This window comes from Rhipicephalus sanguineus, chromosome 6 (genome assembly GCF_013339695.2).
Source record: "Rhipicephalus sanguineus isolate Rsan-2018 chromosome 6, BIME_Rsan_1.4, whole genome shotgun sequence".
Taxonomy (NCBI): domain Eukaryota; kingdom Metazoa; phylum Arthropoda; class Arachnida; order Ixodida; family Ixodidae; genus Rhipicephalus; species Rhipicephalus sanguineus.
The window spans coordinates 458,155-485,863 of NC_051181.1; the positions used below are offsets into that span (position 1 = coordinate 458,155).

The following is a 27,709-nucleotide window of genomic DNA, read 5'->3' on the forward strand; positions in this document are numbered from 1 at the left end:
GTTCAATCCGGTGGTGGTGTGCGGCGTGACCACCATTACTGCGCATACCCTCTCCACTCCCCCTCTCTCCCTTTCCACTTTCACTCTCCCATCCCCCTTCACTTTCCCTCTCCCTTCCCCCTCTCCCCTCCTCCTCTCCACTCTTCCTCTGAAACGCGGGCTAGACATGCCGAAATTCTCTCCTGCGCAACGCCGCGATGAGCACCAGCGCATGCGCGTCCCCTCCCCCTCTCTCTCCTCTCCTACGCTGCCCCCCTCTCGCACGCCTGCCAACTGCGTTCCCCGTTCGCCCTGTGAAAATTAACGGCCAGGCTAGAGGGAAGACAAGACGCGCGTAACGTTCCTCTTCGCGTTCCACGACGTGAGGTCGGTAGCATGCCCAAAGAACGCCAACGGAACGCGATCGTGCAAGTGCTCCGGCTTCGCATCGCCTCATGGTCCCCTTTAGCGGGAAATGGTGTAATTTTTTCGTCAGTCGATGCGTTGATCCTCCCTCCGTGATCTCCCCCATCACGGAGGCAATGCAAAGCGACCATGTCACATGGTGGAGTCATCATATGACGTCACGTTGAATGACGTCATAGTGACGACACAAGTTCTGTCGACGTCATCGCGTGATGATTTTGTGCATCACTCGTGTTGGCTACGCGGGATGCCGACGGTCAATTTTCGTGTTTGATGAGGAATCTAAGGCTTTAGCCTTTAAAAAAAGACAAACCAAAGAAAATGAAACGATAACAGTGCAACATCGTGTATGCCTCACCTTCATGTTACGAGCGATCGCCCGAAAACAAACGTTATTCTCAGTTCAGAGCAGCTGATTGCACGCGTCTGCGAGACAAAAGAGGCTTGCTTTACCCGTCTGGTCCTCTCTTTATATTTATTTGAGAGATGAGCAGACTCGCTCTTTAAGTACTCCGGAGCTTCAGCACGAAATTGTCGTGGACGCGCTATACTGGGTCATCAGGAAAAAGCGGGAAATTGCGGTCGGGTGCGCTGTTGGCGCGCACTCAACTGCCGCGGAAACAATTGTATTTTATGTAACTACTCGTCCACATCTTTTTGTAAAGTCTCTGAACCGGGCGAACGCTAACCTCCGAGAACCGTGAAAACATCTGGAGTTGAGAATGAGTTGTTTGAAACTGTTTTCATTTCGTATGGTGAAGGCTTGAAGCAATGCATGCATCGCGCGCCAACGTTCCATACTAACTTTCAGCGATCCAGTGCATATATATATATATATATATATATATATATATATATATATATTATCGCATGTCGCATTTTTTCAGGCTAGGTACATAAGGGATCTCTGCATTTGAACAATTTTCTGAAGTGATTGAGATATTACACTTCTTTTTGTCAATTTCTTACCGTACTTTCGGTTCAGGCAGCTTGTACAGCAAGAATGGGCGCATTTGTAACTTTGTTTCATGATATATGGATATTTGTAAAGCGCATTTTCTATATTAAGCCTTTTATGCAAAAACTTGTGGAACAAGGTTAGTTTACCTGGCATTGCTTTTCTTTCAAATGTTTGCGCACGGTGAGCCATTGTTGTACGCTACCTCAGAAGCAAAAATACGTAAGCCAACAGTATTGCGGTCGTATGGCCGTCTCTACTCTTTTTTTTTTTTGTTTCCCTTGCGTCTTCCCGGTGTGCTCCGTCCACAATAAAGAGCTAGTGGAGGCTAATGAATTGTCGAATAAAGCGGTGTGCGTATGGCTAGCAGACCAGTGGCGACCATGAGTAAAAAGCTCGTAGTGTGAAGCGGTCACTGCGTGCAAGTATTTCAGCTGACTGCGCGTGCAATCTACTTTGTTTTATTACTCTTAATTCGTGCATGCGCGATGCTACATCCCGATTACTCGTGCGAATAAGTTTTTTTTTTTTCGTTCTTTGCTTTTGCGTGTCCGTTTTGCGCGTTTTTACACACGCACCAACGTTCTCGAACTCTGTGACCGGAACTAGGCCACGCTGATGCCGCTTGACACATGATTTTTTGCATTCTCTTGTTGCCCCAGCACTAACACAATGCTTAAAGATGGATAAGCTCCATTCCGCACCGCATTATAAAAGTTAAGTAGACTTCAAGTGCCCTGTGCGGAACCGCGACGCAAAAAACTACAGCGCGTAGCAGACGCCCCTCGCTTTCCGCGCGCTTCCCGAGCGCGGAAAGCCCACGGGTCCGGCACAGCAGCGGCGCGGCGCGGGAGTTCACCGCAAAAGGCCCACGCGGGAGCCGGCGCTTTGGACACTCCCCCTATTCTAGGTCACTCTAGCGGAACCGTCTGCTAGCGTCTCCACAAGGAGAGGCCACGGACAGGCTGAACCGCAGTCATTGGCGAACTTTCGGACCAATAAAATGCGGCTGTTGCTTTCATCACCTAGTGCCGAACGGTCAGCGGACCTCACTGTGCTGCCACAAATCGCCAAGAACTCGATATCGGAGCTCTGCGCGCTTAAAAACTCATCCGGACGGCAGCTGCAAAAAGCACATCGCTTCGCAAAGCTGAACTGCTGTTCTGCTCTTTCGAACTGAGGCAGGCGTTCAAGAAAAGTGTTCGTTGCAGAGGAGGTGCGACTGTAAAACTTCTAGGATAACCTAGCACAGCAATACATCTCAGTTGTACTTCCCACTGCGATTTTATACACTGCGTCATAAACACTCAGTCAGATATCGACACCACGTTGTTTCTGCGCCACCTGTGCACGCTGTGCTGCTTTCCTCGGCTTATTTCTTTAGCCACAATTATCTCTACACCCTCCACAGTCGCGTGTGTCGTAGTTTCTTCAAAATAAACAAGGCATGGACATGTGCGTGAGCGGTGCTTCGCAAAGAAAACAAAAATACTGGTCGCGCGAGCGGCCCGAGTAATGCTCTTTTACTGCACATTGGTTGTTTATAATGTTTTGTGGTCGCAATTTATTGCGTGGACGAACGCTTGGACGCTATACACGCACATTCACTGACATATCTTTTTAAAATATTGCGATCTTTACTTTCACACGCCACGGATGCATGCATAACCGCGTGCTATTTCGAAGCCCGCAATCAGCGGAAAGATGAGTGCAATGATCTATCCCTGTATATGCTACCGCAGCTCCTGTAGGCAGTATATACAGTAACTCTAGATCTACCTAAGCCACTAGAACGGGAAAATTACTGCATTCCTTTTCTCTTCACCACATAAATGGTCCAGCTTGCTCGCCTCGCTAGGGTCTCCCAGCCGCCGACGCATGGCGCTTTGGAGGGTGATTACATTACGACATCTGGTATCGTTCTGACGCTTAATCGCAAGCCTGTCAAGGCAGCGAAGAATGCCTGGATGCTATGCTTTTGGATGCAGCAAGCGGCGGGAATCGGGCAAAGCGCTCTTTGCTATTCTAAGCAGGAATTAAATGCGAAAGATTCCGTCCGTCCGTCCAACTGCCGTCTATCTGTCTATCTAGCCACCTACAACTTTCTGCTGTTCTGGCCGTTTCTAAAAAGGGATGTATACCAAAATTGGCATGGCATAACATGACAGTATGACGAATATAACTGACAGGTCATAACATGAAAATCATAACATGCAAGTCATGAACCGCATGATTTACATGTCACTGTCTTGGTGCTCTTGCGGCCGCTTCGTTAACTTTAATGTACCACAATTGGTACAGCATGACAAGAGTGTATGACGAACGTAAGTGACTGGTCCTAACGTGAAAATCACGACACACGATGTGCATGATCTACATCACATGGTTTCGGGGCGCTCGCGGCCGTTTAGTTCAATGGATATACAAGTCAAACCCTGCTACAACGAAATTAACGGTTCTCGGAAAAATGTTCGTTGAAGCGAACATTTCGTTGTAGTGAAATAGAAAAAATATGGCCGACCTGAGCTGGTAGAACAGAGAAACTTTTATTTCCAAAATTCAAAAAGTGTCTGCTGCTTCCTTTGCGTGCCCAGCAGCATCACGACGCGATTCTCATACATGCATAGCGACGCCACGTTGGAAAGAACGCAGAAATGACGACTTCCGCGAACGAACGAAACAGAGGCACGGGCGCGCAACACGAACTGCACAGTTGCACTAATACGCTAACACTAGCCATTTGCCGACAACGACGAGACGCAGGCGTGCTATCGCGGAGCGATGATTTACGCCTTATTCTATGGTATTCTTATCCACCACTCACGGCTAGCTGATCCAAGTGTGAAAAGTACGAAAAGCATTGGCACTGGAAAATGCATCGTTCCGCGATTGCACCCCAGAGCTGCTCGCGTTGATAACGCATATGTACTGTCGCTCTGACCACTAGCGAAGCGCGAAAAGCATGAAAAGCATTGGAAAGGCATCAGAAAAGAAATCGTTCCGCGATTGTACCCCAATGTGGACAACTGAGCTTTGGCTACGGATTGTCTGCGACTAAGAAGCAACTCAACCCAGTTGCGAAAGCAGGGCAGTCTGATCGCCGTCGCTATCAAGCAATGGCGGCCCCCATGCTCAGACAACAGCGGCGGTTTCTGGTGGTGCCAACACCATAGAGTTAATATACTGACTCTAGAGGAAAAGCTCCCCATAGGGCCCATGCATTGAAACCCATAACCGCATGGGTTCCACCATGATGGAACAAAACGAACGTTGCCAGACCCTGAGACGCTCGCTAAATTTGACGGTAGTAATCAGTTTTAATCTACCAACCTAAGCCAGCTACGCGCTGTTCAGGGAGCATCAGCTGTGTTTTGATGCGTGAAGCCGTGTGTTAGTGTAGCGTTGTCTGTGCAGCTGGCCTGACTGAAAACAGTTAACATTTCCACCTGTTTGTGCATGGTTTTTACTAGGCACGCCCTAATGCATAACGAATAAGGTTTCTCCGTTCGCTGGCACAAGGGTCACTCGACGGATTCGCAGCTCGAAGCAAAGTGCGTAGGCCGCGGTCGCGCACTGCTTAGACTTTCAATGACAAGACACCTGTATCCACGTTCTTTTTCAGCTCATTGCTGCCGTACTTCAGCGCAGAGTGCCATAAAGCAGAACAATGTCGATTGCAGCGTGCAGCGGCGAATGTGAGTGAGACGTCACACGAAAGTTTGAATCAAAACTAAAGATACACGGCACACGAAATTTTATCGCCGTTAAAAAGACTAAAAAACACTTCGGTTGCGCCTAGTTACATAACTTTCAGTGCTTGTCTCATCTCTTCTTTGCCGTCCGTCCGGGTTTGCACTGGTTTCAGCTTGAAAGAAAAAAGGGCTGTCACATGAATCCGAGTGGTACGTGGCAACAAAAAACGCACACAATGAGACACAATGACAGCTACGAGATACACGACGTAAACGAAGTTTCATGGGCTTTACGGCGCAATCGGCCGTGAGCGCACTCTCGAGTGTTGGTGTTGATATGATGGCACCATCGAGTAAACCAGCATGCAAACGCTCCTTTCCGCGCAAAGTGAATTGCACAAATAGCCGTCGTATTCTTTCGTAAAAGTGTTCAAAATAAACACAAAACAACAACCACGCAAAAGTTTTTAATTGTGCAAAGGCTTCTTTATGATTGATATGTGATGGCAAGAATGACAACGTTCCAAGATGTCAGCGTTCTTGTGGTTAGCGGTCGCGCGGCCCAGCTTTTCCTCTAGAGTCAGTATATTAACTCTATGGCCAACACACGATTTGGACATTGAATTCGTATTTTTATGTTCTACAATGCACCAAAATGTCCGAGATTGTGTTTATTGCACGGTAAATTGAATTTCTGAGCCAAGAATGGCATTGTCAAATTTCGTTGAAGCGGAACAGCAGCAGAAAAAGTGTTCATTGTGGCGAGCATATTTATGCATCGACTCCTATGGACTGTTGACGGGGAAACGAGAATTATTCGTTGTACCGAAAATTTCTTTGAAGCGAAGTTCGTTGTAGCGGAGTTCGACTATACCAAAATTGCTATCACGAGATATTTCTATATGACAAAGGTAAATGACAGGTCATAACATGAAAATCATTACTTGCATATCTGGTACGGCATGATCTACATGCCACGCTCAAGGTGGGCTTACGGCCAGTTCGCTAGCTTGATATATACCAAGAGTGGTATTGCATGACGTGACTGTATGACGAACATGAATGACAAGTGGTAGCATGAAAATCATGACATGCATTTCATGTACAGCATGATTTACATGCCACGCTCATGGTGTCTTCATGGCCGGTCCGCTTCCTTGATATACACCAACAGTGGCGTATCCAGGGGGGGGGGGGGCACACCGGGTCCTTGACCCCCCTTCCCCCCTCCCTGAATTTTTTTTTTGCCATGACATACACAGTACAAAACGACACTCGACCACATCTGCCTGCCCTGTCGGCACTTCAGATCATGAAGGCCCCCCCCCCCCCCCCCCCGAACAAAATTTCGGCCTACGCCCCTGCACCAAAATTGGTATTGCGTGAGGCGACTGTATGACACACAAGAATGACAGGTGGTAACAAGAAAATCATGACTTGCATGTCACGCTCATGATACGCTCGCAGCCACTTCGATGGCTTGATATGCACCAAAGTTAGCATTGCGCGACGTGACTGCATGACAAACATAAATGACAGGTGATAGGATGAAAATAATGGCATGCATGTCATGTAAGGCATGATTTACATGCAATGCTCATGGTGCACTCATGGTCGTCTCGCTGGCTTGATTTATACCAAAATTAATATTGCGCGACGTAACTGTATCACGAACATAAGTGACAGGTGCTAACAGGAAAATCATGAACGCATGTCATGATTTTTATGTTACCACCTGCCATTAATGTTCATCATACAGACACCTCACGCAATACCAATCTTGGTATATATCAAGAACGTGAATCTGCCGCGAGCACACCATGAGCATTGCAAGTAAGTCATGCCGTACATGACATGCAAATCATGGTTTTCATGTTACCACCTGTCATTTACGTTTGTCATAGAGAAATATCTCGCCATAGCAATTTTGGTATACATCTATTTAATCAAACGGCCGCGAACGCTCCGAGACTATGTCATGTAAATCATGTTGCACATGAAATGCATGTCAGGATTTGCACGTTAGGACCAGACACTTATGGTCGTCATATACTCTTGTCACGCCATACAAATTGTGGTATATATAAAGTTCAAGAAGCGGCCGCAAGAGTACCAAAAGTGGTGTGTAAATCTTACGGTTCATGACTTGCATGTTATGATTTTCATGTTATGACCTGTCACTTATATTTGTCATACAGTCATCTTATGCCATACAAATTTTGGTATACATCCCACTAACGAAAGGGCCAGGAGAGCAGAAAGTCGTAGGCGGCTAGACAGACACAGAGACAGACAGACAGACAGACAGACACTTTCAATGTCTCAGAAGTTTGCCAAGAAATGCTTTGCATTTAATAAATGCCGACAGCCGAGCACGTAAATGCCACGCAGTTCGCATTTCTTCATCGCGTTAGTACACGTGCGTGCACGTGTCGGCATGTGAAGACTGCCGCTACTTCTTTCCTAATCAGTTAGAGAATAACGGTATGCATCATTCGGGGCTGCAAAAGCGCACGCAATGCGTAAAACATGTGTTACTCTGCGTAAAATCAACACTGCGCCGCCGCAGCTTCAGCCGCACCGGACCAAATATGGCGGCGGGCCAGACGGTCGCGGTACTTTTCCCGTTCCAGTGACATTATGTGGGTGGATGGATGGATGGATGCATGCTATGAGCGTCTCCTTTGTAACGGGGTGGTGACAAGTGTGCCATCATGCTCGACAAAATAAATAAATAAATAAATAAAAAAACGTGTTCCTTTCCCCCTTCCTGTGTTGCCTTTGGGCCTAGCGGCACCTGCAGACGAGTTGGAAAAGTACGAAGAGCGCTTCGCGGCCTCCGAGATTACCTCCGGCGACGCACTGCCGGAACCAAGTGCGGAGGCCACGAGCAGGGTGTCCTAACGCATAGAGTTTCATACAATAACGTAGAGAGGAAACTGGCGCTGCGATCGTTCAACCACCATGCGAATGATGGGAAGTACACGCTTCGGATTGGATTTCGTTAGCTAGCGAACTGTCTACGGATCTTTTTATACAGTTTCAGTTTCGTTCTTTGTGAGGTGTGGGCAGTGGGGTGCGTTGCAAAGCACTCAAGCATTGCCTTTGTTGTTCAAAGAGGGTGAAGACCGCTAGGTTTCTTGGTTTGCTGCCAGGCTGCAGCTTTACAGGTTGTATGTGACAGTTTTAGCAAAGCATCGTGCACTCATCGCTGCGCATAGATGTAGGGCCAAACAACGAAACGTTCCTTTCCTTCAACCGCGTCCTCACCTTACGTGAGGCCTCCTTACAGCCAAGTACCGACGGAGGAAGCAAGCGTACTCTGAAAGCTCCCTTCACCCATCCTCGCGGGAGGAATGGTTGCCGCGCTCCTGCGTTCGAGATTATCGAATATAAGCTTTGCTCACAAGCGTTTATTCTGTAAAAAAAAGTTGGGTCACCACATCACTTCCAAAGTGAAGTGTTAATATGGAGACGCGTGTACGCTTTCTTCCAACTGCGATTACTAAATGTGAAAAGCCACCGTAGTCGAGCGAAAAACGTGGTGCGTTCTAGCAACACTGAAACGCCTGCCTCTTTAAACGCTGTCAATCTAAACGTGCTTCACCGTCATGTTCACCGTGCACGCACGCTCGCGTCTCCCTGCAGAAGTGGGGTGGGAGGGTTGCCTCGGAAACAAGCATTACGTGGGCTAGCTCATAACGTGGGCTAGCTGTGAGGTGAAGCGCTCGTTCAGGGCCAGGAGCGGACCTAAGGGCGCACGAAGGTAGCCCCAAAGCAACCTTAAGCTGAGGAAGCGCCAAGGAAGCCTTCACCGAGGGCTCCTCAGCAAGGAAGCTTTCAGAGTGACATAAGGCGGCCTCACCAAAACGAAGGCTTCCTTACTGAGGAAAGAAACGTTTCGTTGTTTGGCCCGTAGTGTCCCATGCCAGTGCAGGAGATTGTATAGAGTTCACGTTTTGTGATATGCGCTACTTATCAAAACTCTTTCAAAGCGACTGCAAAACGACGGCGAAGCTAAGTAGGCGCATAATCACGCTCCTCTGACTTCACAACAAAACGAGAGATGCTTTGGGAGCAGGCCACTTGGACAGACGCACCTGGCATTGCAGCAGATGATACGGTAAGTGTTTCTCACTCAATACGGTACTGGTATTTCCAAAAATAGATAATGCGTACTTTGGGGGAAAGACAAGAACATTTGTTTGAAGTGTTGTAAAGAAAATAATTCATTATATTGTGATTGTAGAGCAATGCATACCCTGGTGGTTGAATTTGTCCAGGTTTCAGTACCATCTCACGGTCACGCAAACTTTTTGCAATAAGTTTTACATACAAAAGAATGAAGCAAGTTTTAATTGGAAATAAATTCATATCGCTTTGTTTTGCACTCTGCAAACGAGCGTCGCGAATCTCAAGAACCTAATCCATCCGAAGCAAATCCGAAGCCTGTACTTCCCATCATTCCCATGGTGGTTGAAGCGCCACTCAAGAAGCCCACGTAGACACTAGCGCCAGATTCCCCTCTAGGTATTATTGTAACAAACTCTATGTCGTAACGGAACGAAAACCGGTAACGAAAATGATATCTTTGACCGGAACAAAAATGTAACCGAAACGTTATGTACTTTTTCGTTCCCTAGTGAAACCTAAATATTTTTTATCAGTTTTCGGTTCAAGTTTCTTTTACTCACTCTCCACTGTAATGCCATTGGCCTTGAGGGTATTAATAAATGAACAGAAAGGGAAAAGTTGGCAATAAGAGAGGGGACAGCATTAGTGCGCATTCCAAAAGCAGTGATTGGCAGTGACAGTGATTCCAAAAGTAAAGATGTGTTGAAATTTTGCAAAAAACGAAAACAGTGGCAACCAAAGCTGTTTACATTAACGCAAGTGGACCTTGGTGTGCCGGCATGGAGAGGACATTGGCGGCGCTGAAGTTTGTTTTATCAGAACAGTAGTCTCGCATGTCAGAGACTACACTCGATAATGTGCGGCTTTTAAGATAATGCTCACTCCTTTGACGCCAAGCATTCGGCCTGCTCAGAGAATTCGCAATTCTCTTATGAGGAAAAATTGTTTTTGTCTGCTATTTTTCTCGCTACCTTAAAGGGGTCCTGAACGTTTTCCGAAAATGTTCAACTACGTGTGTATTCGGAATCCTGGGCGTCCATTCAATACTATACCTAGCTTAATTTATCGTCCAGGTTCATTTAATAACTATAAAAGCACAATTATGATTTCCCTGCTCACGTTCCCCTCAACTGTACAGCTGACGTCACTTTAAGTCAGCCAATGAAAAGTCTCTGTCGTCGACAAAACATGGCGACCCAGCGAGGTCTGCTGAGCCATAGTTGGCCGAGGTTCGTAGCATCACACTGTTTCGACTGTGACACGGGATGACACGGGGTAGGGTGGCTAACGGGAGAGTATTTTCGCAGCGCGTTGCAGAAGTCACGTCATGGTGGCATAGTCACGTGGTACACGCCGCTGTTCGCGGCTGTGGTGCATTCTGCGCATGCGCGGAAGTTGTCATGGTTGCCTAGGCGACGGAGACGCGCAAACCACGCAGCGGCTGTGGCGGCCGCGTAGCCCGCGTGGCAGGCTCCTCCTGCGGCAGTGTATACATGCAAGTGACAACAGTTCCTGTCCTCCGTCCGCCATCACCAAGCACATACGTCTCAGCGACCGCGCTGTGTTTACGTTCGTGCGCGGATCGTTCGGCGTAGTGCGCGTGTTTTGATCGTTTGCATCGCGCTGATGATGAATGAGAATCGTTCAGGACATTATGCAGCCTGCAGTGACGAGTCACCTACAGCGGCGCTCTTCGCCGCCTGCATTTTGTGGCGCTCAAACTGCGCAGGTTTCATCGCTGATTGCTGCATAAAACCATGGCCCAATAACATGTTTGGCGACCAGTCGGGGTTCGTTTCAATGAAGAGCTAAGAGGGCCTCCCGAAAACCAAGGCGCGATCGCTGTGTTCAATTCGGCGCTTCACGTTTCGACAAAAATTGACCTCGCGCATAACTCCGTGGTGATACACTCGGCCAAAAGGTGAGGAGATTCGGAAGCATAACTTGCCTGTTATGAAGTGACACCCGCACACACAAACGTTGTGCAACGTCTGAGGTCCTTCCTGTTTACACTCGCATAAGCCATGTGCTCCGCTTCTCGGACAGCTCTTTCGTGCGGTCGCACGCGTTTGTGATCACGTTTGGCAAACAGTATACGTTGTTAGGTATGAGGTGCGTGGCCCATCGCTACCGCCACCGTTATGTTCCGATGTTGTCCCTCAGGCTCTCTGCTGGGAATACGCATTGTTGTATCCCACCTCTGGAACCGCTGTTGGAACTCGGGTTGTGTGGCCGGTGCGAACACGGGTGTGCATCGTGCTCGGACTAAACACTTAGCTTCCGCCTTTCGCTCTCATTGTGAACAAGGCTCCCGTTCTGGGTGCTGAAACGTCATTACATTTTTATTCTCTTGTGGTCTGCGTCTTCGTCTTTTTTTATTCAAGTCTGAAATGAAGTACTGATGGAGGCCAGGTCACCCCGAAGCTCGCCATATTGTTCCTTCGACTCCAAGTAACCAGTCCAGGTGTTTCCCAGCTTTTCTAGGCATTGGAGGTGCTTTCTGAGGATGTCGTCTTCAGAAGGCACGGTTGGCTCCATATGAATTCACGACGCGATGAAACTCCGTCAAAGCTACGCCAGTAGCAAACGGTTACAACGTAGTAGCATGCAGTGTACTTGTCTTCATTTCAATAGCACCTAAACAAGTTACTTTTGTCGCAGCAGCAGGCGCGCTTTCAAAAAAGCAAGTGCGAAAATTTGCACAGGCCCGATGTGTTGGTGTTGCCTAGGCGACCACGGCGTGCACAGTGCCACCCGCGTTTTCTGTCACGTGACTTACGCAACGCACTGCCGAAGTACTCTCCCCTGTGATGCTGGCACCTTGTGCGGGCGAACGTTGCTTCCACTTTTGGTAAGCTGTACTATAGTGCCTAGAATATACAGTATATTCTAGGCACTATAGTTGTACAGCACTGTCTGACGACGCACACAGCTGGCATAACGATGACTAAACCACCCAAAACACAACCTAACGCAACCAGAAATAAAAAACTGGGACACTGCACCGTGGTCCGTGCGAGCGAAGGCAAGAATACACACGCGACTGAGCCCGGATGTACTTGAAAGCGGAAGCAAGCAGATCAAGTGCTGTACTTCCACAGTATGCAACTCAGAGTGCAAAAGTTGCTGTGTTGTTTGTTTCTTTTCTAGGTTCCCATAAATCTATTATTTTAGAGCAAAACAAAGCTAACGCTGTGTTTATACCTTCCCTTATCATGACGTCACACGAATGCCTATGGCGGCAGGTAGTGCCGCATAGTCGTTTAGGAGCCCAAGAAAACGGCAATTTCAAACGGGTGTCATTAATTATTGCACCGAAATATTTCGGAAATGGCATGTCTAATCCTTGTTGAAGCAGAGAAAATTACAACTGGGAAGCCTCAGTTTCTTTTCACGACCCCTTTAATTTCAATTTTTTTGTAAACAAATAAAAATCGTTATGAACCGTTATGGAACATTTTTTCCCCCTTCCGGTACAGAAACGAAACGGAACATTTCTTCGGTGGAACGAAACTAAGACCGAAACGAAAGACATTTCGTTCCGACACGCTAGCCACGAGCGCCTAGCTCGCGAGGCGGCAAAGAGATCTCATGTGACGACGAGCGTTCGGAACACTTATTCTAGCTGCTTCTTATATTCCACAATGGTTGAAAATGTCAATATGAAGGTGGTTAACCGCAGTTTCACCCACTCCTGTGAAAGCAACACCTTGAGCATAATGCGAGGACGGCTACTGCCATCGCTATTGCTTCACAGCGTTGCTGGAGGTCATTACATACAGTTAAGGGGCTTTCCAGATCAAGAAATACTGCTAATAAAATAACCACGCGCTTTTGGGATTAACCGCTGCAGCTACAAACACTAAGAAGGGTGAGCTTTTTATTGCGCCGTGAAAAACTGGGTCGAGAAAAATCAATTGTCGGTCCCTTTAACTAGAGGAGCTGGGAAGTAGCTTAGCATTCATGTTTATCTTAAATCCAACACCACCTTTCCACATTATTGGAAGCACTTGACAAATTCTTGTGGTCCAGTGATTTAACTCTGAGCGGCCGGCGAACGGTGTGTTTCCTAGGCCGAGTGGGACGAAAGAAGCGAGTCTTTACTGGTGACAGAGTGTGCAGGCTCTGGCCACGAATGCCGTCGCCAAGGTCATCTCCGAACGAATGACGGCCGTCCACAATTGAGACGTGTCCTTGGACGATGCACACCGTGAAGCGTTTTTCCTCAATCGGGTCGTTCAAGGTTCAACAGCAGGGCCATTTGAAGAAACGACGCGAGACCCCCGAATGGCAGAGACAGCTGTGCCGCGCCAGGCCGCGCGCCGCACGAGCCGTTCCCACACAACGACATTGGCGCGCGACGCTGGGCTATAATTCATCGACATGCTACCGAGGGCTCGTAGTGCAGGCGTCGTTGCGTACTACGACAGCAGCCTCGGCAGCAACTCTCCACGCGCGCCGTTCTCCATGGCAACGCCAAATAGGTTCTTTTTTCCATGAATCAAACAGAAGAGAACAAGCAGCATTTTACTATGTCTCTTGATGCACGGAATGTTTTTTTTATTGCAGCTAGTTTGATTACTAGTGGTTAATTGCAGTCGGACGCTCTCATGTCATCGGGATCATTTCCAAAATGTCCCACTGGTGGCGCACGTCGTGTGATACATTTAGCTTAATTTCGCAGGGCACTGCTGTTGATAATATTGCTGTTTTAGACGTTGTCATACACTGAGCTTTCACTCTGACATAAATTGTTATTTGCCTTTAGTGTCCCTTTAAAACACCAGCTCGTCGTGCAATTCACATTTTTTGACGCCTGGCACGATCTCTACGCTTCTGCCACGCAAAATTACATGCGTGAAGGAGACTCCTCCCAGTACATGATATTCATATAGTGTTTTTCTCCGAAGCAGTTTCAAACAATGACGTGGCTCTGTGGTGGAACACCTGCTTGGCATGCAGAAAGCCTGTGTGCAACTCTCACTCGAACCGAAAATGTTTATTATTTTATTTGCATCTTTCTCGTTTTTCACTCTCGGACAACAACGCCAGAATTTCTGCGAAGCGAGCTCTTTAACGGTTGAAGGGACCGGCCACTGGGCAGAATGTGTGATTAGATCCCGGTGGAAATAAAAAGACATCGAATCACAGTGACGGATATAAGCATTCTTTTCACGATCTGAGTAGGTTTATGTTTATAAATTGCATTTAAAAGCCATAGATAACTGGTATGTCGCGCAGCGTGGCGGAAGACCCGTGAAGCTTCAGTATGGAGTCGTTCACTTTGCTGTATGTAGTCTCATGCTTTAATGAGCACCATAATTAGTGCTCAAAATGAGGTTATGTATATTATTATCCATCCCCGCTCTATTCTGTGCTGCTTGCGAGGTAAAAGGTGCTGCACGCTGAGAAGCTGCGCTGCCTTCGCGACAACTAGTGGAACATGTTGAGCCGCGGCGTGTGCAGAGTGCACGCATGTGCAGCAGCCTCCGCGCACAAACACGGAACTGTTCTCGCGCTCAGCTCTCACTGTTTGCCGCATGTGTTGTGTTTACGATGTCATAGTCGCCGATCCAAAAATTTTGATCATTTAATGTTTCACGGCGCTATACCATTCCATGATGAGACATTCGGATCGATAAGCTTTCAGTTCCGCCAAAGACAACAGATACCATAAAAATTGGTTGTTGGTCCCTTTAAAATCTTCGCACACCCACTGTGCCAAGATTTCATACCGCCGGCTGGATAGGAGGATGACAGTTAAATGAACTATAACAGCCGTCAAGTCTAATGAACACACCACGCAAGGTTCTTTGGCAATGAATGACTTGTCGCCAAATCCCGATGGACCCGTTTGTTTTGCATCCGCTCGATCAGCAACAGTGCAGCAACTTCCCCACTTCATTTTTCAACTACTGCTAGCTGCGTAGCCCAGCATGACTCTTGTGTGACGCAACAATAAACTGCTGTCGACAGAGGGGCCGGCGTTTCAACAAGGCTGTGGCTAGGGTTACGTCCAGACATAACTGTAGTCACCGCTATCGTTACGTCCAGAGTAAAGTCCCTAGATTTTTCCCTGTTGAAGAGCAGGGCTCCACAAACGTGAGTACATTATTTTCCTGTTGCTCAGTGAAGGCCCTCTGCGCCCTTCGGGCGCGGAAAACTAATCGTGGCTTCGCCCTCGCTTCGGGAGTGCGGCCATTTCGCTAACACGCTCAATGGCCGGTTGGCAGGGTCTCCGTCACGCGCTACTGGCCGCTGCCGCGGCCACGCGCTGTTTAGCCCGCGCGCCTGCCCCGAAGCGGGGGCGCACGTAACCCACGAGCCGCGTCGCGCTTCTCTGGCAACAGACTTCTGCAACACCTTCTGCAGCGAGGTTCGAACCAACGTCCTCACAGTTTCGAGCACGACACGTTAGCCGCTGCGCCACTGATGCCAATCGGTTCGGCAAGTCTAATTTGTATAGTCCTCGTGCGCTCAGTTGATGGCGCCACCGCTCTCCCGAGTGCGCAGCGCCAATGCGGCCACTTCGGGCATTTTGTCCCTGTTCTCCTCCCGGCGCGTACCTCGAAGTTGTGTGTGGCGAACGTCGATGCGTGAAAACATGAACGCAAAACAAGCCCTGCTTGCTTTTTTTGCGGCTACGGACGGATAGCAAACGTTCAGGAATACTTGAAACGAAGTAGTTCGCTTCGGCGTGGCGACTTGTATGCCGCTAATCACGTTTACTGCGTGAGGTAAGAACTCCAAGTGCCGTCGGTCCGTCGAAAATATTCGGAAAATGCGTCGCACAAATAAAAAGCGTGGAGTACGACGAGCGTTTAGAAGCCAGTAAACTTTTTTCTTGGCGTACGATAGTGAATACTTTTTATCGGCAGCCTCGCGCGTCGCTTGTCCTGTGACGGGCGTGCATTAGCAGAAAGCGGGGATAGTTGAAATGACATATTAGCAACGATAACAAGATAGAGACCGTGAGAAGTTCCCGTCTTTTAGTTTTCTAGCGTTGTTGGTACGTCAAACACTTTGCTAAATTATATTTTTGAACATGTGCAACTGTGTTTTTTGTCTAGGTCGTGCGATCATGAAGCCGATCCTGAGGCCCCTCAGTCCTACAGTCGTGCACAGCCGACAAATTGGGCACTGCAGAGGAGTGTCTTGCGCCGCAATCGTTGCCACAAATCTCCGTTCGGGCGAACAGTAAATAAGAGGATCAAGGGAACCAACAATGTGTCAATATTACCTGGGGCAGTAGCGCAGCCAGAACTTTTTTTTTTCGGTGGGGGTTAAATCATACTTTATGTATCTTTGTCCGTGCGCGTTTCAATGTGTGCGTGTATACATATCATAGGTCGGCAAAAAAATTGGAGCTCACTCAGACTCACTCAAGAAATATATTTTGCTCTGAGGGCTCACTCACACTCAGACTCCCTCAACTTTTTCTCAACCGGGCTCACTCAGACTCAAACTCACCTATACATTACTCAGCCGGACTCACTCATGGCTTCACCTTAGTCTGAGTGAGCCTGAGTGAGTTGACTCATTAGTCCGTTGCCGTAAAATTAGCTTTTTGGATCATAGTGTCAATCCTTTTTAACGCCAATATCTCACATAATCGGTGCTATACGATACGCCTTTCGATCTAGCACCTTCAAATACGAGTTATCATATATCATCATTATCGTATATCAATCCAGTAAGGACATTTTTATGAAATATGCAACTCACAAGAGATATTTTTATCAAGAGCTTCCCATTAAAGAGTTTGCTGGGGGAGGTCATAGCACCCCTTCCTCTAACTCATACCTCTGATCAATAAATATTAAGGTGGCACGTGAATCCTAGTGTGTTGAGATATGTGTGAATAGACTTGAGTATGAACTTAAGCCGATATAAGGCTGATATAATGCTGAAGATGAGTAGATAGGACCACAAGTCGGCAGCAAAAGGTGGAGCTCACCCGGGCTCACTCAAGAAATATATATAGGGCTCACTCGAACTCAGACTCACCAATATTTCCCTCAACTGGACTCAGTCAGACTCAGACTCGCTAAAATTTTCTTCAAACCGGACTCACTCGGACTCAAACTCACCAAAATATTACTCACCCAGTCTCAGACTCACGACCCGATCTGAGTCTGAGTCAGTCGACTCATGAGTGAGTTTGCCGACCTATGATACATACACATGCAAAATTTAAAAAAAAAAAATTCGGGAGTAGGGCGAGGAAGGGTGTCAATAGCCAGTGACCTTGGATAGAATCAAAAGAAACTGTGCGAAGACAGGACCAGTTTGCTTATCGGGCGCGCCGAACGGCTGCGATCCAACGTTTTCGCCGATCAGCCTCGTACGAATTCCATGGAAAATGATAAAATTGCACATTCGGCAGTTACCCGGCCGTGTTCTTGTAGCTTTTATGACATGCGAACTCGCAAGAGCAGATAGAAGTCGACTTTTTTCGCCGCGTACACACGCTTGCGCTGCTAGGGGTCATTGCCAACCTGCTGCGGCCAAGCGCGGCGGTACGGAGGGAACAGGGACAATTTGCCAGCAGCCGCCGCAGTGGCGCTGCATATCCGATTTGAAACAGCAGCGCACGAGGCCTATTGTCACGCTGGACGTAACTTTTAACACTCGTTATTCTCACGTCCAGACGTAACCGACGTAACTGCAACTCTATGACTGCTGTATTGACGTGAGCAGCGCGTGTAATACACAAAGGACGAGGAACAGACGAGGACTAGCGCTGTTCCTCGTCCTTTGTGTATTACACGCGCTGCTCACGTCAATATGGAATACCAACTAGCCCGGTCACACACCTTGCTTCTATGACTGCAACGGCTCCTACCGTTACGTCTAGTAGTAGTAGTAGGTGGTAGTAGGTAAACTTTACTCACTCAAGATAGTTGGGGACGGCTTTAAGACGTAACGCTAGACACCCTAGACACTGCCTTTCAACAAAGGGGACCGCCACGTTCCCGCAGACCGTTTTTGTACTTTGTTCGAGCGCACTTGAGCGTTGCACGATTTCCGCTTCCCCTCGAACGGGCGAGTCCAGAGCATTCCTGGCGCGTAGACACGCCTACTACAGGTGCGAAATGCAGGCTCTTCCTCTGTTGAATTAGAAGGAAGTTCTCAACTGAGAACTCAGAAATACACTCGCTTACCCAAGTGCCGTGCGCGAGAGGCGAACAGTCGATGCGAAGGCCGTAGCGAGAACAACAACACTACAGTGGCTAACACAAACACCGACAAAACTACAAATGGCGACAATGAGCGCTAGCTGTCGCCAGTGTGTAGTCAGTATCGAAGAAATAACAAAATGCAGGTAAAAAGCCCGATTGCGGAAAATATGCGTTCTAGCTTTACGAGGTTTGTTAGTATAATTGACATTGTTTGGAGTAGCTCGGTCTCGGCGCAACAAATTTAAAAGAAACTCAGCTATTGAGAGGCGACACCTGGCAGCCAGTGCGGAAAGTGGCTACGAGCATCCCAGTGGGACTGCGGACTGCGGTCCTTCCGGATTTTGGACTTGATCTTAAATCGCTTCAATCGTGGCGATGTGTGGACGAGGAATGTGACCCCAGGCCCGAGAAGGAAGGATGGAGCTGTCGCGCTGTAGGATCAGGCGCACCGGATGCAATGCCCTGAGAAGCTGTTAGTACCACGCTCTTTCTCGACCCCGGCCGTGCGACCAACCGCGGTCGCATTGCGTATGTCCCTCTCATCGCTTCTCGCGCGCCTCCCATCCCGGCCGCTGTCAAAAGCGCGCCGTCGTCGCTGGCGGCGTGTTCGCAACAATCGGTGTGCACGATCTGCTTTTCACGATGGCCGGAGATCCGCGCGGAGGAAGGAGGGGAAGTCGCGTAGACGGTCTCAGGTGTGACGGGCCGCTCGCTCGACTCCATTGAAGCGACGGCGGATTCGAGAACGATGCCGTCGCTCACACTGGAACGAAAGGCATCCGCCGATCGACTCCTTCCGTGCGAGCGTGTCGCATATCCATGCATGCTTCGGAGCGGTACTTTATATCGTACACACATTTTTTTTATTTTCATCTTCCTTTCCAACCACCACCTGATTTTGCTCAGGTTTCTATTGCACCGTGGGCCTCATCTGGGCGGACGGCGACTGCGTGTTCATCACACCGTTGCAGCCGCCCAAGAATTCGTCGACCAGTCATCACCAGGTCCACTTCTGCCGTCACCAGGTGCTCGGCTTGTTCAGGTGACCTCATTTTTCTGTCCTCGCGGCTATCTGTCGAGCCACGTATCGCACCTTAGCTGCTTCGGTTGCAGACGCGCGACGAGCTTGCGAATAACCGTCCCCGATACATGTCTGCACGTATCTCGATCGCCGCGCGTGCTCGTATTGAATAATTTATGGGCCAGTTTAGGGTCCCTCAGTGGCGCTATAAAATAGCCTCAGGGATCAGCTATTTTACGTCTCTCTCTTCTGCACGCGGATCGATATCTGAAATCGCATATCGATGACCGTTCGTGCGCGGACGTGCAGCTATCCGTGTTGTCGTCCAGAGGAAGGATGGCTCAAACGGCCCACGCGAAGAAAATATACATGAGAGTCACGATTGCTTTCGGGAGAGCTTTCTTTGCGCGTGCATACTGATGCGATATGCCGCCTGAACATGCACCGGTGTCGCATCCGAAACCGCGAGCGCGGCTTTGCAGAAAGCGGGCTCAGCCACAGCGCAGGGTGTCGTGCAGTGAAGTGTCCTTTGAGTTTCCGACGGCCTCCGTGCCGAGGCGGAGAAGCCGCTGTAACACGTCCGGCAAGCGAGCCTTTCACTTACTAGGCCTAAACTTGCCTCGATGGTCGGCCACAAGTGGGAAGGAATTTATGTTCTGATGCGCCAAAATAACAGTTTCGCGGTTCGAAGCTTGTAAGGTAGAACCTCGCGAGATTGCGAGAAAATGAATTATGCGTGCATGCATTTTTTTTCTCATTACTCATTCGTTGTAAAAAAAGAACACACCTTTAACCCTTCTTGTAAAACCTGCATCGGCTTATCATCCAGGCGATCGAGAAATTGGAGGTCATGAAAAGCTTAATGTGATCAGATTGGGCATTGGGGAATTGAACACTTCACCCCAGAAATTTTCATATTTTATATATGAAATGCAGGATTTGAGGGAAGCCCCTCTAATTAGGAAAATTACTCATGGGAAATAGCGAGCACCAACCAATCCTTGAAACAAAAAAATGATACGTTTCAGTCCCACTTCGGGACACTTGTGAACGAGGCCCCCGTACATAGTGGGGTGAAATAATCTTTTTAGTTCAAGGATTGGTCAGTGCTTGTTCTTTCCTGCCACACTATATATGTGTATATGCACACATACAAACACGTGCGTGTATATACGGGGCGGGGAGGGGGGACCCCTTGAAAAAGATTTCTGGTCATGCCCTTTCAAGGAAGTGCTTTCGTATTGACATTTCATATATTTAGAAAGTGCACACAGTAGCTCATGTTGCACATGAATGCTGAGGTGGCTGCTTATCATGTTAACAATCAGCATTACTTAAATTGCATGCATATCAATTTCTGCCCGTGTGGACGCAGTTCAATTTAAATATGACCTCATTTCACTTCACTTCACTTCACTTTTATTTCCTTAAAGGCCCCCTCAAGGGGGGTATTACATAAGGGGTGGGTTTACAATTGAGTGACATATATACATAATAATAATAAATACACAATTATACATACAAAAATTATACATAAACAATAATACATACATTCATAAAATATGCACAATAACCACATATGCATATAACTGGTAGCCACATATAAACATAAGAATAAATTAGTGCTTAAGCTTTTCAGCAAATGATGATCTACAAAAGCTAGGTGCCTAAAAAGTGCTAATCTCTAAATTTTCTGCAAGTAGGGAACTTTCGTCTGCATACCACTTAAAGGAGGTGGACTGAATGGCAGATGTGATATGCGTCATGCATTTCTCACCCCAGGTGTGTCCACACACCACATCACCGTCTGCAGTCAGTGCAGGAGCAATGCGGTATTCTGTAACCGCTCGGTGCTTCCTTGCCCGACACAAAAACTTGCCTTTTCATTTCCTTGAAACCAGTGTATTTGACGCTGTTCGCAATAATAGTTTGTGCCTGCATCAACATGTGAGCTGCCTCGGAGAAGCACAATCACTTTGTTTTTCTTTTAAGACCCCTCAAGGGTGTAAGGAATTGGTGGAAATTCTTTTTATTGCCACATTGTGAAAAAATAAGTAGACGGGCAGTAGAAAATGGTCATTCTAGCCATTTTAATACGTGGCCGGGCAACTTGAAGCGGATGGCTAGTGTGGTGCACAATAATGTAGCGAGTAGGCTGTGAAAAAATATGCGAAAAAGGCAGTGGTTTGAGGGATGATGCCACGGTGTTATGCGAATACGAAGAATGAATGAACCTAATGGCCTCGAGTGAGTCGACTCTTGGCTCCAGATTGCAGACGCGTATTCCCATTGAGAGGGGCATGCAGTTTCCCATGCTTTGGGATGTGCCTAAGGTCAAAAATTTCAGAACACCTCAAGATTTGCTTGCAGATGATATAATGTTAGCAATATATGCTCACCAGTTGAGATCATTGCACAGTTCTATGATTGCACATGTTCGAGGGTAACGTTAGCAGTTGGAACAGCATTAAGCTCATCTTGGATGGCGGTGGGCTTAGTAATTGGTAAACAAACGAATACCGGAGGAGACATGCACAGTTAGGCCATTGACGTAACGTAAACGGAAGCTTGTGGGACACCTCACGTTATTGGAAGGGCACTCAAGCGTCACCTTCCATGCAAAGAAAATATTAGCGACTCGGAACATTAATTCAGCGTTTGTGCACACCTGCCCAAGTTTCACTTATTCTATAACAGATGCTCTGGGATAAATGTTATGCGTGACATAAAAGCGAGAATACAGTTTGGTAATGCAGGAAATGCCAAGTGGGTTTGGTTAGTGAAAACAGATGAAAAAGCAGCATTGTCAACATTACCGAGCATCATTTTTCAATGTAGTAGTGTGCGCATGCTGCGGGACCTGCCACAGCTTTCTGGGATTATTGGTGAGAGTCTGTGTGAAAAAACAAGTGCTTCATGCTGCATAGAGCAAGTGCTTTTTCAGCCCTATAGTATATCCCAGTTGTGAGCACAGTTTGAACTTGGCAGCCTAAAATAATCGTTTCTTCTTATTTTCTAGTTGTCCCTATGTTTTTGTGCGCCATGGTTTCCAGTAAGATGTCCGAACTGAGGTTGTCAGTATTCCCCCGTCTCATTTTTGAAAATTGTCCAGTTGTCGTCTACTGACCTGTTACTTCAAATTCCGGAAAAAAGCTTTGAGGTTGGTTATTTATGGCCTCGTAGGTGGGACAGGTGGTTGAAATGGAAGAGCGTGGGTTGTGATATCGCATGGGGCAGATGAGTCACCTGGGTTGGTGAGGTGATTCCGCACTGCTTCCTGCCACAGTTACGTGGTCTGGCCAGACAGCATAGCGCATTCGAATGCTTAAAAGTGAGGTACTTCAATATCTGGGCTGCTTTGTTGGGGCTCTGAGCAGCAGAGTTAGTGGCGTAGAACAAATAAGAGCCCACCAGATTTCCAAGTCAGAGTCAACAACCGATCGAGCACGATAGTGACTTGCTAGTGGCGATTAGAACACCTCCACCTCTCGGGCGCCTTTGCAATCGTTTCGAAAAACATTGAAATTCGGGAGACGAGCGAGGATTCTGTCGTCTGTAACCTCACTTGACAGCCACTTTACGGTTAGCATGGCTATATTGGCGCTGTGGTGAGACAAGACTAGATATTTGCTCGCGTTTTGAAAGAAAGCTGTGCACGTTAGTGTAGAATATAGAAACAGAAATAGCTAGTCGTGCAGTTGTTGATGCCGTGCGATTTCTTTGAGCCAAGGAACGTCGTTTTGTAAGGGCATAAAAAAGCGGTCAGTTTGCTCAGGCGTGTTTTCATGCATTTTGGACTGAATGAGAGAAGCTGTGCCTAACTGCGTAAGTTGTGCCTTTCACTTTTTTTGCCGTCTCGTTTAGTTTTGAAAGATGTAAATTCCACTACAATCGCACGGGGCTTAAAGGGGTGGCCAGCCTTTGGATGAATTTTGACATTCAGGCGGCAGAGGCTGCTACTCGGAGGAGTTCGCTCGCAAGCAATCCTCTGCATCCTCAAACCGGTCCTCCAAATTTTCAATGCATTAGCATTCTGGTCCCCAATTGTGTTAGTGGCTTTGGTAGTGTTTTTCTAGCTGTGTTATTCTGCTGCTGAGGTCACTAATAGTGTTTTTCTTCCGTGGTATGTACTTGCGTTTTTAAAAGTTACACCTCAGAAAAAAGCGTAGACTGCCCAGCAGATTTTTTTTTTTTTTTCAGCCCAGCGAGAATAACAGGGTCAGTAGGCCCTAGATTGAATTCAATGTCCCCAGACTGTAATATCAATAAGCGGTGAATGGTGTCAATGCATGCAAAGGCCAGGCATACGCAGCACTGTGAACTCAGCAGCTGGACCAGACAGCTTGCTTTCCTGGAAAACGGAAAGCTTTGTCTGCCGACCTGCATGGCAAACGGGAGCGGGCTAGATGGTGTAGCCCGTAGTCATGTGTGAGAAGCATTAGCCGGGATCGTTTGTGTCAGTTAATAACTGGCAGGAGGTACTTGCGATCTTTATTTTCTTGCGGTAAGACATAATGGTTTATGTGTACATGTGTGCTAGATGTGTGCTGTAAGGCCCGTGTTGTGTATGACTTGAAGCAGTGTCTCGTGGTAACTGTTGTTGTGCATCCAGCAATCATAGCCAGTCATGGCACTGTAGCCAAGGCTGGCTTCCAGTACAAGATGAGAGCATTCCGATTGTAAGGGTTTGTTATGTCCACATTAGATGGAGTGAATCTGCTTCCATCACTGGACTTTCATTATAGTCTCTCTGGCACCTTTTGTTAAAGTGCTTCCGATATTAAGCTCTTTGCAAGCTGATGAATGTTGCCTTGCTTGGCTCTTATATGCATGTCATTTTGTATGATGATATTTCAGTGAAGCTACAGGCACATGCAACAGTTGGCAACATTTCCGAGCAAGTATTTCTACTCGTGGCTCACCTATGTTTGGGATTGATGCACAGCTTTGTCTTATGTGAGATTTGTTCTTTGTGTCACTCCACTTAGCAGTGCTTGCATTGAATGGCCTGCCTTTGTTCATCTTGGCTATGACTCATTGCTGCTTTCACATTATCAGCTATGCAAGTTGGACCACGTCAGATAAAAAAAAAAGATATGCGCAGTATGTATGATTTGTGTCATACAGTGGTGGACAAGGAAAAAAAAATTCTAATTTTCTATTATCTACTGTAGCTACAGTTATGCATATATTTCAGTGTTGGTATTGTACGTACACTGCAAGATATATCGGCAATTCCAATTATTTAGCTGTTGTTTTTTTCCCACCAGTCTGTATTCCAACTGAGAGCAGCCTAAATGGATGAACCTACTAATGGTAGGGTAGCGAAGAGAGGCCGATGACGAAGCGCACGAGCAAGCAAGCAAGCATGCAAGCCGCAGTGTCAATAGTAGCACGGGACACGAGCTCGCACTTGCCCGGATTTTGGCTGCTCGAGGCCCTCCGCTCTCCGATGCCGTACTCTCGACGCCTCTCGACTTTCCCCGAAGACGCGTCAATAAACCACGTCACATTTGGTGGAGGTATGTGGATTCCCGGTACCCGGAAACTCCCCCTGGTTCGTGACCACACTGCCAACATGGCCGAAGGGACCCCTCAATCAACAGAATTATGCGTCTGATGGCCGAAGGCTTGTGAGACCTCGTCACATGCGCACGGAAATGTGCGCTGCTTTCCACACCGACCTGCAAAGCCTACAACAGCCTGTGTCAGCGATACTATTGGCTTGATAGGCGGGCGAGTTGGAACTTATCCATCTTTGCGCAGCGCACGAAATTGACAAAGCACACAAGAGAAGAGGACGGGACAAGCGCTGATCTTCAACTGAAAGATTTTATTTGAAAAAACCAAAATATATATACAGAAACACACGTGCCACGCAAGATTACACTCGATCAATGAAACGGATTTCTTGTTCCGGTAATGAGACTGATGGCTGACTTATACAAACACTATCGCACTTAGCCATGTGGTACGCCTCTGAAATCTCACGTGTGCGTTGATTATGATGGCGAGTGATGATGGACGTTTGCTCAATGATGGACGTTGATCAGTGCAAAGTTTTCTTGAACTTCTCCGTTTCTATCTTGATTCTACATTTGCATCATGGCAAGGGGATTTGTTTGTTCAGGCCTCGGGTGTCTGCATAGGCTCTAGAGTTGTCCCTGTTCTCAGTGATATTTTGTTGAGTAGGATAGATCGCGATCTCGAGTGAGATTTCGAGGGTTGGGGCACACATATATTTAGGTATGTAGATGATTACTTAGTCTTCATGGAAAGCGAGGGCGGCACCCATGGTATGGTCAACATTCTCAAAGCATTTAGGGAAAGGGGGAATGGTCTTGTTTTCATGTGCGAAGTTCCCAATCATAAAAATGAACTCCAGTTTCTTGACCTAAATGTGCGATTTAAAAGTGAGCATGTTTGTTGGATTTGCGCTCCACGATCGGTGAAGCCCCTCCTAAACTTCACATCGGCCCATTCAAAACTTGTAAAAAACGGTATTGCCACCTCCTGTTTGTTCTCGGCCATCTCAAAATCGTGTCATCATACCATAGATGAAAGCTTCCAGAATCAGTGCGATCGGCTAATGGCGGCCGGCTTCCCCACTTCTTTTCTGGCAACTACCTCTGAGCGTTTGCTAAAGAGAATTCAAGCTAATGCGCAATCTGACAACCAGATACCAACTTCACAATGCGACCGAAAACGGTTTGCTGTGATTCCGTATGTACATTCCAATTCGCATAGATTAAAGAAACTTGCGGGGCAGTATGAGGTTGACGTTTTTTCGGGTGGCATCAAATTGGGCAGCCTGTGTGGCAAGATTGAAAGACGCGCAAATGGGGTTGCAAGGGCAGGTGATAATGCCTGCTTAATCAGGCATGTAAAGAAGTACACCGCATGTTCAGAGGGGGTGGTATATAAGATTCCTTGTACGTGCGGGTCTGCCTACATCGGACAGACTGCCAGATGTATTAATGTTCGGCTGCACGAGCATGCGAATTCTTTGAAGGGGGGTGTTTCGTCTCACCTCGCCAGCCACTGTCGGGATTGCGGGTGCATGCCTTCGTTTGAGCAAACGTCCATCATCACTCGCCATCATAATCAACGCACACGTGAGATTTCAGAGACGTACCACATGGCTAAGTGCGATAGTGTTTGTATAAGTCAGCCATCAGTCTCATTATCGGAACAAGAAATCCATTTCATTGATCGAGTGTAATCTTGCGTGACATGTGTGTCTCTGTATATATATATTTGTTTTTTCAAATAAAATCTTTCAGTTGAAGATTAGCGCTTGTCCCGTCCTCTTCTCTTGTGTCCATTCTAAAGAGACAGGGCGTGCAAACACAGTCACAAGAAAGAAGTCAGGACACCACAAACGCCGACTAACAACTGAAGAGACGCACAACGGCTGAAAAGAAAGAAGGCACGAAAACTTATCTGCGCATGCCCATGCAAGAGGCGAACCTATCAATCCGGCACGCGTGGCGGTCTACGTGGAAGATAACTGTTAAGGCATTTGATTTCATCTTCATGCAAGTTAATCGACGGTTGGCTCACGCATGCGCTACCACTATTCTCGATATGCCATGCTTCAATCATCAGGCGCGCTTCTTCATTTCTACGGCGGTACAACACTGCGCATTCATCGAATTTTGGCGTGCACTTACAATCTCGACAATGTAAAGATAGATTAGAAGGTGAGCCTCCTGTTAGCGATCTCTTATGTTCCAACAATCTCTGGTTAATGCATCGGCCCGTTTGTGCTACGTAGAAGCATGGCATATCGAGAATAGTGGTAGCGCATGCGTGAGCCAACCGTCGATTAACTTGCATAAAGATGAAATCAAATGCCTTAACAGTTATCTTCCACGTAGACCGCCACGCGTGCCGGATTGATAGGTTCGCCTCTTGCATGGGCATGCGCAGATAAGTTTTCGTGCCTTCTTTCTTTTCAGCCGTTGTGCGTCTCTTCAGTTGTTAGTCGGCGTTTGTGGTGTCCTGACTTCTTTCTTGTGTCCGTGTTTGCACGCCCTGTCTCTTTAGAATGAATACTTACCAACTAGCTCAGCTCTCTGTTATTCTAATCTTCTCTTGTGTGCTTTGTCAATTTCGTGCGCTGCGCAAAGATGAATACTATTGGCACACAATGTATCTCTTTGTGTATATCCGCACTTGTATCGCCTGTCAGCGACGAAAGGCTCCACCCCAACGACCAGCCGGTACACTTCAGCCTCTCCCGTGCCCGGCGCGTCCGTTCCACCGCGTTGGTATTGATTTATACGGCCCGCTTCCCTCTACAACTTCTGGCAAC

General features: G+C 47.5%; 2 protein-coding genes across 2 annotated transcripts in view; one reads left to right on the forward strand and one right to left on the reverse strand.

Moving 5' to 3' along the window:
• Positions 1-18,460, reverse strand: part of LOC119395564 (microsomal glutathione S-transferase 3) — a 111,685-nt gene extending 93,225 nt beyond the window's left edge. The window contains exon 1 of the mRNA XM_037662538.2: positions 18,354-18,460. The gene's annotated coding sequence lies outside the window, so the exon portion shown is untranslated. The remainder of the gene's footprint in view (positions 1-18,353) is intronic.
• Positions 18,461-18,657: 197 nt separating this feature from the next.
• LOC119395565 (WD repeat and coiled-coil-containing protein) overlaps positions 18,658-27,709 on the forward strand; it is a 253,218-nt gene continuing 244,166 nt past the window's right edge. The window contains exons 1-2 of the mRNA XM_037662540.2: positions 18,658-18,843; positions 19,278-19,413. Coding sequence (XP_037518468.1) covers positions 18,789-18,843; positions 19,278-19,413 — 191 coding nt within the window. The 5' untranslated portion in view covers positions 18,658-18,788. The remainder of the gene's footprint in view (positions 18,844-19,277; positions 19,414-27,709) is intronic.